Source organism: Ochotona curzoniae, unplaced genomic scaffold (genome assembly GCF_017591425.1).
Source record: "Ochotona curzoniae isolate NIBS_2020 unplaced genomic scaffold, NIBS_Ocur_1.0 contig_3498, whole genome shotgun sequence".
NCBI classification, from domain to species: Eukaryota; Metazoa; Chordata; class Mammalia; order Lagomorpha; family Ochotonidae; genus Ochotona; species Ochotona curzoniae.
In genome coordinates, this window is record NW_024465885.1 from 36,976,464 (window position 1) to 36,992,222 (window position 15,759).

The window sequence follows — 15,759 nt, forward strand, 5'->3', positions numbered from 1 at the left end:
GCTGCCGGGATTAGAACCGGCGCCCATATGGGATCCCGGGCGTGCTAGGCGAGGACCTTAACCACTTGCGCCACCGCACCGGGTATGCAGTACGTTTTATTTTGGTTTTTTTTTTTTTGTTTTTTTTGATTTTGCAGTACGTTTTAAATAAAGATTTATACACAAAAATCATCTTCTCAACAGGTTGTTGCTACGGTAAGACTCCACAAGAAAGGCTCAGTATATTGTCCAATCCACAGTAAATAGTCAGTTCCTATCATTTTGCACCTATAAACATTTGCCATTTTGCATTACTGTTTAAAATAATAAAAGATGCAGAGAAGTACTGTATTAGCCTATTTACATTTTTTAATGACATTTACATTTGGATTTGCGCAATACGTTTATACCTGAGAAGCACTGTGGAAAACCTGCCTCAGTATTGCATCTGTGGAACAGGTGGGGAGGCAGCTGTTTCTGCATGCAGTTTCTATTGTGAGCAACACCACAGGATTTAATCAGGAGACAAGGGAAAAAGGAAAGACCACTATCAATGCCTCAAGAGAAAAGAAGGTAATCTTTATAAGCATACACAAATATTATAGTAAAAACTTTTATTTTCATATACTGTACATATTTAAACTTTAACAAGTTATTGGGTAGTCACGTTTTCCTCTGTCCGTTTAGACTGATCTTCAGTTACCTGCAAAAACATAAAGAGCTTTACTTTTCTAACATTTTTAGTGGCACCCCTCGCCCACCATTCTAAATCCTTCCAGTCCTTGTCAGAATGACACTCCATCTCTTCCCATCAACAGTAATAATTATAAAAATCAAGTAAAGATGACAGATTTAAAGGATGAGTTATTAGTGTAAGTCATCAAGTAAACTATAACAATCCTACTCAAAACCATCATCTGCCTCATACCTAGACTTCTATACAACAAAATCAAGGGGAAAATACCAAAGTGCTGAAAGTTACTTTAAATCCTCTTATTTTATTGTGAAGCATAGAATCTATTTAGAATGAAGCACACTAAAAGTTGCATACAAACAGGTGTCTGTATGTCCAAGAGTCAGTAAATGGCGAGAGCTACACCTGAGTTCCAGACTCCCTCTGAGCACGCCAGTCTCCCACGCCAGCACCTTGAAGGGTTCTTTGCAGCTGCCTAAACCCAGCGACTAACAATCTACACCTCTTGTCCCTGCATATTCCATTCAGAGTCCTATTCGTTCAACCCAAGGAATTCTCCTGGGTTGATTCTCCCTACTACGGATTAACACGAGGAGTTCCTATCCTTTGCCATCTAATATTCTTGACTGGAGTTCCAGCTATCGTCATGCTGCCCAGAATAAGCTTTAAACAGAAACAACCGATCACTTCTCTACTCAGAAACTCACTATCTCTCCATTTCCTATAAGAGAGGGTGAGGAAGCTGGAATTCAGGTATCACAGCATAGAAACTAAGCCCCTCATCTTTTTCCAACCAACTTCTTTGGAATGACTCATCAGCCATGTTACATGCAACTTTTAAGCTCAAATTCATCCTGGGTTCACCATGATCTCCACGCTTCTGTGTCCTCTCACACATCTCCAGAAAATCAACCTGATCCACTTCCATTAATCCTTTAAAATCAGATTAAGAGTCGCCAATTCTTGAATATTTTCTCCTTTCTTTATTTTTTTTAAAAAGCAAGATTTATCTATTTTTATTGGAAAGGCAGATTTACAGAGAGAAGGAGAGATACAAAGATCTTTCACCCACTGGTTCACTCCCTAAGTGGTCACATTGGCTAGAGCTGAGCCAATCCAAAGCCAGGAACTTTCTCCAGGTCTCTCACATGGGTGCAGGGGCCCAAGGCTTCGGGCCATCCTTCACTGCTTTCCCAGGCCACAAGCAGGGAACTGGATGGGAAGTGGGGCTGCCGGCACACAAACTGGCACCCATATGGGATGTCGGCAGTTGGAGGTGGAAGATGAGCCAGCTGAACCATCATGTTGGCCCATCTTTTCTCTCTCTCTTTTTAAGACTTATTTACTTATTTGAGAAAGTTAAGAGACAGAGAGAGAACTCGTCTATTCACTGGCTCACTCCCCAGTTGGCTACAATGATCCGTATTGGGTCAAACCTGAGCCTGGAGCCTGGAGCTTCATGCAGGTCTCCCATGTAAGCATCAGTAGTCCAAACACCCGGGTCATCTGCTGCTGCTTTTCCCAGGCCATTAGCAGGGAAGTAGACTGAAGTAGAGCAGCCAGGGTTCAGACCAACACTCACCTGGGACGCTGCTGTCACAGGCGACAGCTTTTACCTATTATGCCACAACGTCTGTGTCCTGGATGGCTCTCTTAACTAACTTTTCCAGCTTGGGTTGGGTCCTTGCCTTACCTCATACCAGAGCCACATATGTAAACCTGGCCAGTCCGCCTAGAACTATAGTGATCCCATTAACTTCTTTGAGGCAGCAGGTACATTTGGCTGTTTTGTACCTTCAGAACATAATAGTGCCTGGTACATAACAAAAACTCTCTTAATAATTATAGCTCAATCACTAGGCCTTGTATTCATTCTGGATAAAGAAAATGACCAGAAGAAAGCAACTACACCAGGAAAGTGTTTCGAAAAAGCTGTTGATTGACTTTACTCAATACTCTATAAACAGGTTATTATCGCTACCACTGTCGTGCATTTGTCTTCAAGAGTTCAGTTACTATTGCTTTGGAGCAACCCAACCCATTTCCTCATCATTTCTTTGTTTCTTATCTAACAATGGTCATTATGACCAACCAAAAAGACAAAGTTATTCCACTCATTCAATTATACTTTTCTCCTAAGGAAAAAAAAATCACATAAACTTTACATAAAGAATATTTACTAAATCCCTAAGAAATATTCTGCCTATAAATGTACCAACAAATACTTCTCTTAAACTTATAATTTTAGGGGTTGGCACCCTGGCAAATCAAACTAGGCCTCTGTCTGCAGCACTGCCTCCCACAGGGGCTCCAGTTTGAGTGTCAGCTGCTCCCTGCTTATGGTCTGCGAAACAAGCGGAGAATGGCCCAGGTGCTTGGGCCCCGCCCACACAGGAGACCCAGAAGCTCCTGGCTCCTTGCTACGGTCCGGCCCAGCTCTGGCCACTGCAGCTCCTTGGGGAGTGAATCAGTGAATGGGAACTCGTTTGCTCTAACTATGCCTTTCAAATCAAAGACATATATAATTTTTTAAAACTATCAATAAACATTTCTTGGGAATTCCCCCCCTCCTCTCATGATAGTATACTGTTTTAAATCTGGGCTTATACAAATACAGGAAACTCAGAATGGGGTCACCTACTGCAAACAAACATCCCAGCAAAGGAAACAAACACCCAGAGGATGAGGAGGCACAGAGTACTGCACAAAGGCCACTGCTTACAAGCTCTGCTTCACTTTCATCTCTTCCCTTTGGCTGCCCAACACCCCCCTTTGCTTGTCACTGCTTAATTTCAAAGAAAATTTCTTCAAAAACTACTTGTTAGCTGTCAAAAAGACTTACCAATTTCCGAGATCTTTCCAATAACTTATCCCATATTGTAAACTGTGCCTTAAAAAAAAAAGATTTGCCAAGAGTTAAAACAATAAGAATGTAAAAAGCTCTTTCTATAACTTTAAAGCAAATAAAAACACAAAAAACTAATTAACTAAAACCAACACAGTATCAACATGGCTAAGTAATTACAAAAGTAAAGAGAGCGGAAGGGGTTGGGGAAATGACATTTTTTGAACTTTTAAGAAAAAATGACTTCACCCAATCTTGCATCTTGCTCGCTGTCCCTCTTAATCATTTCCATCATAGAAAGCATTTTTTTAAAGCTTTATTTATTACAAAGTCAGATATACAGAGAGGAGGAGGAGAGACAGAGAGGAAGATCTTCTATCCACGGATTCACTCCCCAAGTGGCCGCAATGGCCAGAGCTGAACCGATCCGAAACCAGGAGCCAGGAGCTTCTTCTGGGTCTCTCATACAGGTGCTGGGTCCCAAATCTGGGCCGTCCTCGACTGCTTTCCCAGGCCACTAGCAGGGAGATGGATGGGAAGTAGGGCCACCAGGATTAGAACCGGCGACCATGTGGGATCCTGGCGCCTTCAAGGCAAGGGCTTTAGAGGCTAGGCCACAGCACCAGGCCCCCAAAGCATTCTTCTATTGGTGAGTAAAAATCCATTCATTTTCTCATAGATTTTGATTAAATTATTTCCTAAATTATTTAGGCCGATTTCAACAACCTAGAGGTTACTCTTCAAATCTTAAGCAGACACAAGAGATTGATTAGGAACCATGATGTCATCACAGTGAAATGGCAGACCCAGAGGATTCAGCACATTGTCCTAAAAAACAACTAGAAACTAACGACAATAATAATAAATGTACAGGACTAATGTCCTCAATAATAATATAGAATAGAGTATTATCAAATGCATTATTGAAGAACGTACAAAATTACATTAGGATTCTAAAAATTATTTTTATTTCCATAGGTTCATATTTATGAGGTTCATTCATGCCTACCTTAAAGATCAATTTAGAGTAATCAGCACATCTGCCCCCTTAAACTGTCATCATTTCTTTATGGGGACAGGAATGAGATGAGAAATGCCTGTGGCTCCACATCCTGTCTCTTCGATGGAAAAAATAAGTGGAAGACCGAAACAGAGCTTTCTCAAGAGGTCTATTTCTCAAACGGCCAACAAATGGGGGAAAAAATGCTCAGCATCGCTGATTTCAGGGAAATGTACACTACATCAGTTTCATTACTTCAACTGAAGGTAATACCAAAAATATATTGTAGGCCAGTGGTGATTCCACACTTAATGAAGCCAGAAAATTTATAATAAAAAAAATAATAAAACTACTAAATATATATAGGCAATCCTTCTAACAAAAGAGCAGCATGGTCAGGTCCGGCGCTGTGGCCTAGCAGCTAAAGTCCTGGCCTTGAATTCCCTGGGATCCCATATGGACACCGGTTCTAATCCCGGCAGCTCCACTTCCCATCCAGCTCCCTGCTTGTGGCCTGGGGAGGCAGGCGAGGACCCTGCACCCACGTGGGAGACCTGGAGGAAGTTCCTGGCTCCTGGCTCTGGATCAGCACAGCATCAGCCGTTGCACTCATTTGGGGAGTCAATCTTCGGACAGAAGATCTTCTTCTCCACCTCTCCTCCTCTCTGTATATCTGACTCTGTAATAAAAATAAATAAATCTTAAAAAAAAAAAAAGAGCAGCATGGTCTATTTAGAGGGAAAACTGCATGGCTCAAGCAGAACCAACTAGTACAAAGGTCGTAAGCTACGGCTAGTGACAGTGGTGTGAAATAGACAGTGGCCAGGTAAAGCAGGGCTTCATGGGACAGGATGAAGGATGAATTTGTGAATTTTTAATGAAATTTAATTTTCATTAAATGAATTTTTAATTATAAAATTAATCTGCATCTTGAAAATATTATTCTGGCATGAGAGCCAAGGCTGTGGGTGAGCTAGGCAGGTGGCCTACAGGGCCTCCCCAGGTCAGAAAGGCAGCTGCACCCACTAACTGGGTTGGAATGGGGGTCTACCAATACCTTTTGATACTGACAAGCCGCCCATCTTCTAATTCCGTGTGGGCCTCGGATGGTTGTGTGGTCTGGTCACACAACTCAGAATACATGTTGCATGATCAAACCAGCTTCATTGCTGATTGCTGTGCAAAGAGGCCAACAACATCTCAGAGCAATGATGAAGACAAGAGGGACACTGGCACTGAATGGAAGCTCTCCAGCTCATAGGAAGGAGCCATTAGATGAGATAAAGAGTTCCAAACCCAGGACCCCAAGCTCTACAACCCTATCAGCAGGAAATAACTACAGAGCATGTGATGAGTCTACACGCTCTGACAGGGGAACGACATGACACAGGTACACAACTAGCTCAATGTCATGGGGTAAAAGCCATCCTGCCGCTTGTAAATTCCACCCACCCATCTGTCAATCAAATGACCCCCCCCCAGGATGTACTTCCCCTCACTGGGCCCTGGAGAAGTATCAAGAAACTACTCTGGGGCCCGGCGGTGTGGCCTAGTAGCTAAAGTCCTCTCCCTGAATGTGCCGGGATCCCATATGGATGCCGGTTCTAATCCCAGCAGCTCCACTTCCCATCCAGCTCCCTGCTTGGGGCCTGGGAAAGCAGTCCAGGATGGCCCAAGGCCTTGGCACCCTGTAGCGGCATAGGAGACCTGTAAGAAGCTCCTGGTTTTGTATCAGCACAGGACTGGCCAATGTGGTCACTTGTGGAGTGAATCATCAGAGTGAAAATCTTCCTCTCTGTGTATAGCTGACTTTGTAATAAAAATAAATAAATCTTAAAAAAAAAAATGATCTGCTTGCCTGCATCACTGGCAGCCTGGTAATGTGGAGAGGCAATATCCCTCTTTTTGTGAACACAAAACACAAGGCAGAAAGATTTCCCTCCGTCTAACTTTCCCTTCCCGAGTCATCACAATCCCAAAAATGCCTCACGAGTATCTGATCTCAACTTTTAAAAATAAAAAATAAATTGGGCCGGGCAGTGTGGCCTGGCAGCTAAAGTCCTCGCCTTGAACATGCCGGGATCCCATATGGGCACCAGTTCTAGTCCCGGCAGCTCCACTTCCCATCCAGCTCCCTGCCTGTGGCCCGGGAAAGCAGTCGAGGATGGCCCATAGCTTTGGGACCCTGCACCCGTGTGGGAGACCCAGAAGAAGTTCCTGGATCCTGGCTTCAGATCTGCATAGCATTGGCCGTTGCACTCACTTGGGGAGTGAATCATTGGATGGAAGATCTTCCTCTCTGTCTCTCCTCCTCTCTGTATATCTGACTTTGTAATAAAAATAAATAAATCTTAAAAAAAAAAAAATAATTAAATAAAAAATGAATAACAAGTTTTAATGTGAAAAATATATATTACTCTGATCTCTAAGTAGAGAATTCCGTAGAAACCAAGGAGGGTGAAAAGAAGGAGAATCTCGGGTAATGAAAGTAGGTGGATGGGGTGCTGGGCGTTGGATGGACTCAGAATATGTTTAGAGTTAGAAGTTCAAAGCACTCAGAGAAGCAAGAACTACCTCAAACTGTTAGGTAGCCGATGATGCCACATAAATGGAGAAGGCTAAGAAATAAGGCAGGCATGTGGAGTAAAACCAAACACCTAAAGGTCCTGGGTACTAAGAACTACAAAACATTTATTAAAGGAATGAAAGGTCTCAATAAACGAAAAGATACACTAAGTTCATATTCTGGATGATTCAATGTATTAAAGATGCTACACAGGTGGGCAGTTTATTAATGAAATTAATTGAACTGAATTAATTACTTTGATGAAATTCCTACCAAATACCAAAATTGGATTAGCACAAAAAAGATTATCCTAAAATTAGAGAAGTGCTAGGGTCCGTGCAGTGGGTATGGATGGCATGAAGGTGTGAAGAGAACAGCTCCCTGCTTGGCAGGGCCCAGGGAGCTTCCAGCTGTTTCTCTCTCTGTTTCTCTCTGACCACCTTGACACACTCACCCCCTTTTTGCACAGAACACTCAAGCACCCCACTAAGAATTATGTACTCTATTAAGGCATTGCTGTTTTCCCCTGTGAGATGGCTTTCGCAACCAACGTGAGCTTGAGAGTTAACGTTATTGACAATGTCTTGGTGAGTGGGCCTTTAACTGCACACAGGAGAACAAGTAAGCCCATGCTGTTCTGGACACCTTATTGTGTGCTTACCCACTGCCCTGGAATCTGGCCCTGCCACATAGCATGCCTTCTGGGAAAGGGCTTGATAAGAATTTTACAAACTAACGGAGGTACTGGGAGTATGAACAGAAACTGCTATGGCAAAAAATATAGTTACTGTGACCTTAAAAGTTAGCCTGTCATTTGCAACTCTTTAGAGAATAGAAAATGTAGTTGTTTTAGCTGCTTTCATAATTTTTTAACTAGAGGAAATATAGGGAAATTTTATTAACAACACAGAGATATGCTTTGGATTATTGTTTATGAGGCTGCAGAGCCTGCAGTTGTAGGGAGATTTAATGTCTGAAACTTTTTGTCTTGGATCTTTGTTTTTTCTCTTTTGATGTATTTCTCCCATTAAATGACAGATACGTTGTGAAAATAAAATGTAGTAGGAATGTTTTACTAATTAGCAGGCCTTGGAGTCCTGGAGTTCTGGCTGTTGCCTGATGGCTGCTACTAAAGAATGAATAACGGCTTGCTTCAAAGAAAATGATCATGGTAACTTACAGAATTATTTTTCAGAGTACCTGCTTGACCATGAAGTAAAACATAATCAAACATCTGTGCATACCCACTTAGTCATGAAGTAAAAATAGATCAATCAAGCGATCGTGCAGAGGCTTGTGATGTGCCTGACTAAATAAAAAGGACAGCTGCTTCCCGAGCAGTTACAGGAGGGCACCAAGTGACAGTGTTCGAGTCTTATCACCCTTCTTGAGCTCCGAACTCAACTGGAGCTCGCCTCCGGCAGACAAGCCAATAAAATGGAAAAGCTAAAATAATTCTGAAAAGAAACCATAACACGAAGGGAATTGTTCTACTTTACATCAACTTACTTGTAGCTAAAACCTATATATGTGTGTGTGTGTATATATATGTGTTTATATATTATATATATTTATATTTATAAATATCTACAGTAATCAACATGATGTGCTACTGATGGAGCACCACATGCATAAGATCAGCACAACAGAACAGAGAACACAGACATCAAGTCAACCAAACCCAGCTCAGCAGCCAGCTGATTTTTTTCGGGGGGGAGGGGCGGGGCGTGAGGGCTGGGGGGTTAGACTGATTTATTTCTTTGCAAGACTGAAGGATAGGAGCCAGCACCCATAGCATAGGTTTGAGGAGTCACCATCCCATTTGGCCTACACTTCAAGTGCTGGCTGCTCCAGTTCCAGTCCAGCTCCCTCTGCTCATGTACCTGGGAAAGCAGTGCAGGAAGGCCTAGGTCTTCAGGCCCCCGCCACCATGTGGGAGACCAGAAAGGTTACCCAGCTTCCTGTCTTTGAACCAGAGCAGCTCCAGCCATGGTAGCCATTTGGGCATTGGACCAGCAAATGGACAATCTCTTGTCTCTCCTCTGTAACTCTGCCTTTCAAATAAAAACAACTTTGAACCCACTGCTTCATTCCCTGGATGGCCACAAAAGCCAGGTACTAGACCAGGCTGAAGCCAGGAGCTCCTTCCAAGAACCAAGGTACAAAAGGCATCTGTTGTTTTCCAGGTTCTCTGGCAGGGAGAAGAATCAGAACCAGACAAAGAGCTCTTACTAGGTATGAAAAACATGATCCATAAAAAAGGAAAATTAGAGTCTGGCACTGTGGCACAGCATGTTAAGGCACTGCCTGCAATGCCAGCATCCCTAGTGAGTACCAGTCCAAGTCTCGGTTATTTTCCTTCTGATCCAGCTCCTTGTTAACCTGCCTGGGAAAGCAATAGAAAATGGCCCCATACCTGCATCCTTGCCTCCCATGTGCAAAATGTAGATGGAGTTCCGGCCTAGCAAAGCCCCAGCCACTGTGGCCATTTGAGGAGCATGTGTGTATAAAGCTCCAGCCACTGTGGCCATCTGAGGAGTGTTTGTGTGTGTGTGTGTGTGTGTGTGTGTGTGTGTGTGTGTGTGTGTGTGTGTAAAGCCCCCACTACTGTGGTCATTTGAGGAAGGGTGGGGTGTGGGTGTGTGGGGGGGGATGTATCTCCTGCCCCCCTCCCCCCCGCCCCCGTCTTCCAAAGCAATAAACTTAAGAAAAAAAGTTACAGAGAGAAAAAAAACATGATCTTCCATCAGCTGGCTCACTCCCCAAATGACCACATGGCAGGAACTGGGCCAATCTAACGGAAGGAGCCAACAGCTTCACCAGGTCTCCTATGTGTGTGGCTGGTACCCAAGCTTCCGGATCATCTTCTACCTCTTTTCCCAGACCATCAACAGAGAGATGGATTGGAAAAGGAGCAGCCAAGATTCCTACCAGTGCCCATAGGGGATGGCGTCAGTTTCATCTGCTACAAAGTAATAGTCTCAACTAAAATAAAAATTTTAAGCAAAAATTGATTGAGCTGAATTATAAAAATTAAAACTTTCACATCAAGAGGCTGTTGATAGAAAAACAAGCTACAGAGACAGACACATTCAGGGAAACATACACAATAAATATGTAAAAAAGGACCAGTCTAAGGCTGGGGCGTCTCATGCCTGCATCCCACACATCTCATGCCTGCATCCCCCACACACCTGCCACCACATGCACGTGATGAGCTGTCCCCAGATCTGCCTGGGCTCCAGCAGCTGCTCCCTTTGGGCTAAGTACAGCGAGGGAGGGGTCTCCGGGGCTAGGCGGACTCAGGGACCAGGGTCCAGGGCCCACCCACCACCCTCATTGGGCGGAGAATGGGATTGCGGAGGGGCGTAACCTTGGGCTTGGGGGTTTAAACTTACAGCAACCTGCCAGCAGCTGGGGAGTCTCAGGCCAGGGCGTCTCATGCCCACATTACACACGCAGCCACCATGTGCACGTGGTGAGCTGTCCCCGTGCGGCCAACACGCCATTTGGTGCTGGGCTCCACCTGCTGGCCCCGGCCAGGAGCCCCGGGGTTTTGGTTCTTTGAATCGCTACTTAGGTAGTTCCAGGTTGAACCCAGTCTGCTTCTGGGATATGAATTAATCCCAAAGATTCCTAACGACAATGCTGACAACTGAACACTAGTCCATTCAGGAACCAATAACAGTCTGGACTGGTCAGGCAGCAGCACCCAAATGTGCATCCTGAATGGGGTGTGGGGTGGGCCAGACTGCAATGTTCACCAGCTCACACAAACCCAAATGGAAGGCCAGACTTCGCCGGAGCCTGGCCTAATCCCAATGGCATGTATGAGAACTGGATCTGGGAGTGGATCAAATGGACGAACTTGGGAAACTCCCCTGGCGAGTCATAGCTCCCACTGGTGAACATGTGGTCCAGACCTGGGGGTTGGATAAGGTGTGTGTGTGTGTGTGTGTGTGTGTGTGTGTGTGTGTGTATAAAGCCCCCATTACTGTGGTCATTTGAGGAAGGGTGGGGTGTGGGTGTAAACAGGAGGTGAACTGACTAGGTCTGGCTCATGGACCCACTGGTATGTGCAAAATCTGGCACTGGGAGAGGTTCTGATGGAGGAGCCTGGGCAACTCCTCTGGCAGGACACAGACTCTGCAGGTAAGCACAAGAAACATGATAGGAAACAGCCTAGAACGGGCCATGGAAAGTTTCCCACTGGCATATATTTGGCATGGGTCGAGGGCAGACCAGGCTGAATCAGTTCACGTTATCCACTGGCAAATCCGAGCACCAGAACACAGTGTTGGTCGAGCCAGGTTTGGTCGCGACAAGAACCAGTGCACAATACGGAATGCCAAGGAGAGGTTGCCTATACAAGATGTGACCGGGTGCCCAACCAGCATGTGTGAGAACCAGGAAGGGAGAGGATGGAGCCAGCAGAGGGAGTAAGGGGGGGTTCCCTTGCTGGACAGCTACTTCTACTGGAGAGCATGAGCTGGGAAGGAGGAAGACCAGACCAAGGATGGCTACAACACCTGTGTGCCTCATGTGGCCTAGATCAGGGAAAAGCCAGGCTGGGATGATTATTTCTGCTGGTGCAAACTAAATTAGAGTGGGTGAGGGTTGATTGGGCTTTACCGCAGCATCAGTTGGCAGTAGCTGGCACTGGGGGATAATTCTGTCAAGTCAAACCACAGAACCATCTGGAGAGTGCACAATCTGGGAGTGGGAGAGACCTGGGAGGAAAATAGTGGGCTCCTCCCTCTCGGGTTACCACTCCCACAAGAGGACACTAAAACTAGGACAGGGACGGGGCTGGAGTGGCTAGAAAGAGAGGCACCCAACAACAGTGAGGGCTGGATAGTTGAGCTGGTTAGATGGAACTAAGCCTTAATATCCATCGACATGTACGAGAGCTGAATGGGATGTGGGACAGACTGGACTGCTACACATACTGGCAAATCAGGGTAGGGGTGGGCCTGGTGGGGGTTACTGTGGGTCACTCTGACTAGGCTGCAGCTCCCACTTGTTTATGCGAGAGCAGAATATGTGCTGAGCAGAACCAGGCTGAACTGTAACACCCACTGGTTCCAGTGGAAGTTGGGGCTGAAAACAGAAACAACCCAACAATCGTAACCAGCGATGGACTATGCTGGGCGTGTACTTGCTAATACATAAAAGAATCTAGACTGGGAAAACCTCAGACAAAGTTTCTTTGGAGATCTCCCCAACTGAAATGGCGGACTCAGAACCCTAACCAAGAAAAGACAGAAGACAGAACAAGTCAATCAACCACCTCAGCTATATGTTGGCAGCGAAATACTGAACAAACGGAAACTCTAAGATGGACTATGTCCATCAGTGGATTCCTCAACAATTTCATCATGCTTGGAGTGACTAGATTGGCAGCAATTCATAACTGCTGAACTATCACAACGACTTGAGCAAGAATCTCGGAGCATGCCCTCCATCCAGGACCTGGGGTGGGTGGGAAACTGCGTTGGGCTTCTCCCTTAAAACTCCCTTTACCTCAGACACATAATAGTCTTACCCACTTTCCTATAGCCCTTGAACCTTTTTACCCTAATAAACTATGTAAAGATTTTCAAAAAAAAGACCAGTATCAGCAACATGTAAGAACTCCAAAACATCCAAAACACAACTGTAAAAAAGCAAATAATTTAATTACAATAGGAGCATAAGACTTGAATGACATTTCCCCATAAAAACAGATAGCCTATCAGTACTTGAAAAGGTGTGCAACACCACTGGCTGCAAGGGGAATGCTAAGTTAAAGCCACACGGAGAAATCACTACAGACCTGTCTGAACGGCTAAAGCAGTAAATGTTGGCAAGGATACAGAAAGACTCATTAATGACACATTACTGAAGTGTTAAAATGGTTCTGTCAACTTGGAACACAGCATGGCAGCATCTTCAAACGCTAAACACAACACCTAACTCATCCAGCCATCACAATCCTGGGCATGTATCCCAGAAACACCCAAAACAGATATTCACAAAAATCTACACTCACATTCATGTGGGTTGACTCAGAATAGTTAGTAAGTCAGAAAAGATGTGCTTCAATGTACTGTGGTACAATCATATTCAGGAAAGTAACAGCAATAAAACAGAAGGAAATATGGATGCATGCAACAACTTGGATGAAGCCCTGGAGAACCACGCTAAATGAAAAATGTCGATCCCTGAAAACTAGACACCATTTGTTCCCACTCATATAACATTCTCAAAATGACCAAGTCGGGAGAAAGTGAGGCGCTTCCGGGGCAGAGGCAGGGAGAAAGAGAGCCACGGAGCGGAGCGCAGGAAGGAGCACGGCTGAGAATGCAGACATGAGAGATCCCTGCTCTGTGGTCACCGTGTCAGTGCCACCACCCCACCTGTGATTCCGTGTTAGCCTGGCAAGATGCTACCATCTGGGAACCTGAGCACAGATGCATAGAGCCTGTATTACTTCTCCAACTGCAGTCATCGTAATACCAAGTTTAAATGAAAAAAAGATTTGCACGGGACAGGAGCACTTGAGCTTGGGGTCAAAAGGAGAGAATTAAAATGAGAGTGAGCCTGCCACATGTTAAGCCAAAGGCAATAGAGCGGAGTCCTGCTAATATGCACTCCCACACTCGCACAACGCACCTTCACTTAGGCTAGTCTGACAAAATGAAAATCACCATTCCAATGTAACTTCATGTTTTCAACCAATGCTTCTCTCGTAAATGATCTACTTAGCACCCTGGACAAACTTGTTTTGAATCATAAACTTGAGTTTGCCAAATATTAGTATCGCACAGCGTAAGGAAAAGAAAAGATGTCCTTAAAACTGGCATAAAATCAAGTCCAGGAATTGTACCATATAGTTCAAAATAAAAAAAAATAATAATAATAATAAATAAAATCAAGTCCACAGTCACACCAAATTGAAAATCCTGGAACTTTATACTTTACTTACTCTTAAGTGAATGGGTAAAGAGAGACCCTGGAATCTTCGCACGTGATTCGGCTGGGCGGGCTGCAGACTGTGAACGGCTGACACTTCGTACTGGGAACACACACTTGTCCTTGGAATGAGAGGACCCTCACTCACATCAATGAAGTCACCTATCCTGGTATGATTTAAAAAACAAACAAAAGAAATCTCACCATCAGGACATTTACAAGAGTTTGAAAAAGAACTCTACTCATTCCCTTTGCTGCCACACCCCCAACCAACCAGTCCACAGTCTAAATGGCTGAATTCACTCTGTGACAATTCCAGCCAGGGCAATCTCAACCACGATGCTAACCAAAACTTAACTGAACTTTCTTGGTAATCACAATTGATACAAATCTAAAGGTTTTTAAGAGTCAAAGCATACATCACACTATCAAATAAGACTCAATAATTGATAACCTACAGCTTCACAACAACCCAATACAATAGAATCTAGAATTCAGTATATGGGAAAGCTTGTGTCCAAAAACATGCTGACTGCTTCAAAAAAGAAGAAGAAGAAGAAAGAAGACAAGAAAAATTAAAAACGAAGTAAGTTAAAATCAAGGAAGTATGAGGGTGGGAAGGCACCCACTCTCCAGTGTCCTCTGCTTCCTGAGGAAGCATGTCCATCGAGCAGTGCACCTGTCTCGGCCGCACACCAGGACTCACACTGCAGTCCTGACGTGGCACCTCAGTACTAACTGGCCAGCACCTCCGCTCCTGTCATGTTCAACTTGAAGCAGTATTTTATTCAATTTCAAAATGAACTTTTCTTTTTAAAGATTTATTTATTTTGATTACAAAGTCAGATATATACAGAGAGATGAGGAGAGACAGAGAGAATTATCTTTCATCCGATGATTCATTCCCCAAGTGACTGCAATGGCTGGTGCCGCGCTGATTCAAAGCCAGGAGCCAGGAGTTCCTCCAGGTCTCCCATGTAGGGTCCCAAGGCTTTGGGCCATCTTCCACTGCTTTCCCAGGCCACAAGCAGGGAGCTGGATGGGAAGTGGAGCTGCTGGGATTAGAATCAGCAGCCATATGGGATCCCAGCGTGTTCAAGGCAAGGACTTTAGCCGGTAGGCCACACCGCCAGGCCCCAAAATGAACTCTTAAAAAACTGCTTTTATTGGGCCCAGTGCAATGGCGCAAGTGGTTAAGGTCCTCGCCTTGCACACCCGGGATACCATATGGGCGCCAGTTCTAATTCCGGCAGCGCCACTTCCCTTCCAGCTCCCTGCCTGTGGCCCAGGAAAGCAGTCCAGGACAGCCCAAAGCTTTGGGACCCTGCACCCGCATGGGAGACCCGGAGGCTCCTGGCTTCGGATTGGCTCAGCTCCAGCCGTTGCAACCGCCTGGGGAGTGAATCATTGGATGGAAGATCTTCCTCTCTGTCTCTCCTCTCTGTATATCCGCCTTTCCAATAAAAATAAGATAAATCTTTTAAAAAACTGCATTTGTAGGGTTATGGTATAGCAGGTAACACCCACAATGCCACCTGCACCCTTCTGAGTGTCAGTTCGAGTTATGGATGCTGCACTTTTGATCCAATTCCCTGTTAATGTACCTGTGAAAGCAGTGGGAGACAGTCCAAACGCGTGGGCCCTGCACGCAAGTGGGCCCTGTACTAGTCACTGCGGCCATTTGAGGAGCAAATCAGTGGATAGAAGATCTATCTCTCTCT

The 15,759-nt window shown here is 44.8% G+C and overlaps 1 protein-coding gene across 1 annotated transcript in view; it reads right to left on the reverse strand.

Moving 5' to 3' along the window:
* Positions 1-520: 520 nt before the first annotated feature.
* The window catches only part of MRPL39 (mitochondrial ribosomal protein L39), a 30,411-nt gene continuing 15,172 nt past the window's right edge, over positions 521-15,759 (reverse strand). The window contains exons 8-10 of the mRNA XM_040980667.1: positions 14,052-14,205; positions 3,516-3,563; positions 521-682 (exon numbers count right to left, since the gene is read on the reverse strand). Coding sequence (XP_040836601.1) covers positions 632-682; positions 3,516-3,563; positions 14,052-14,205 — 253 coding nt within the window. The 3' untranslated portion in view covers positions 521-631. The remainder of the gene's footprint in view (positions 683-3,515; positions 3,564-14,051; positions 14,206-15,759) is intronic.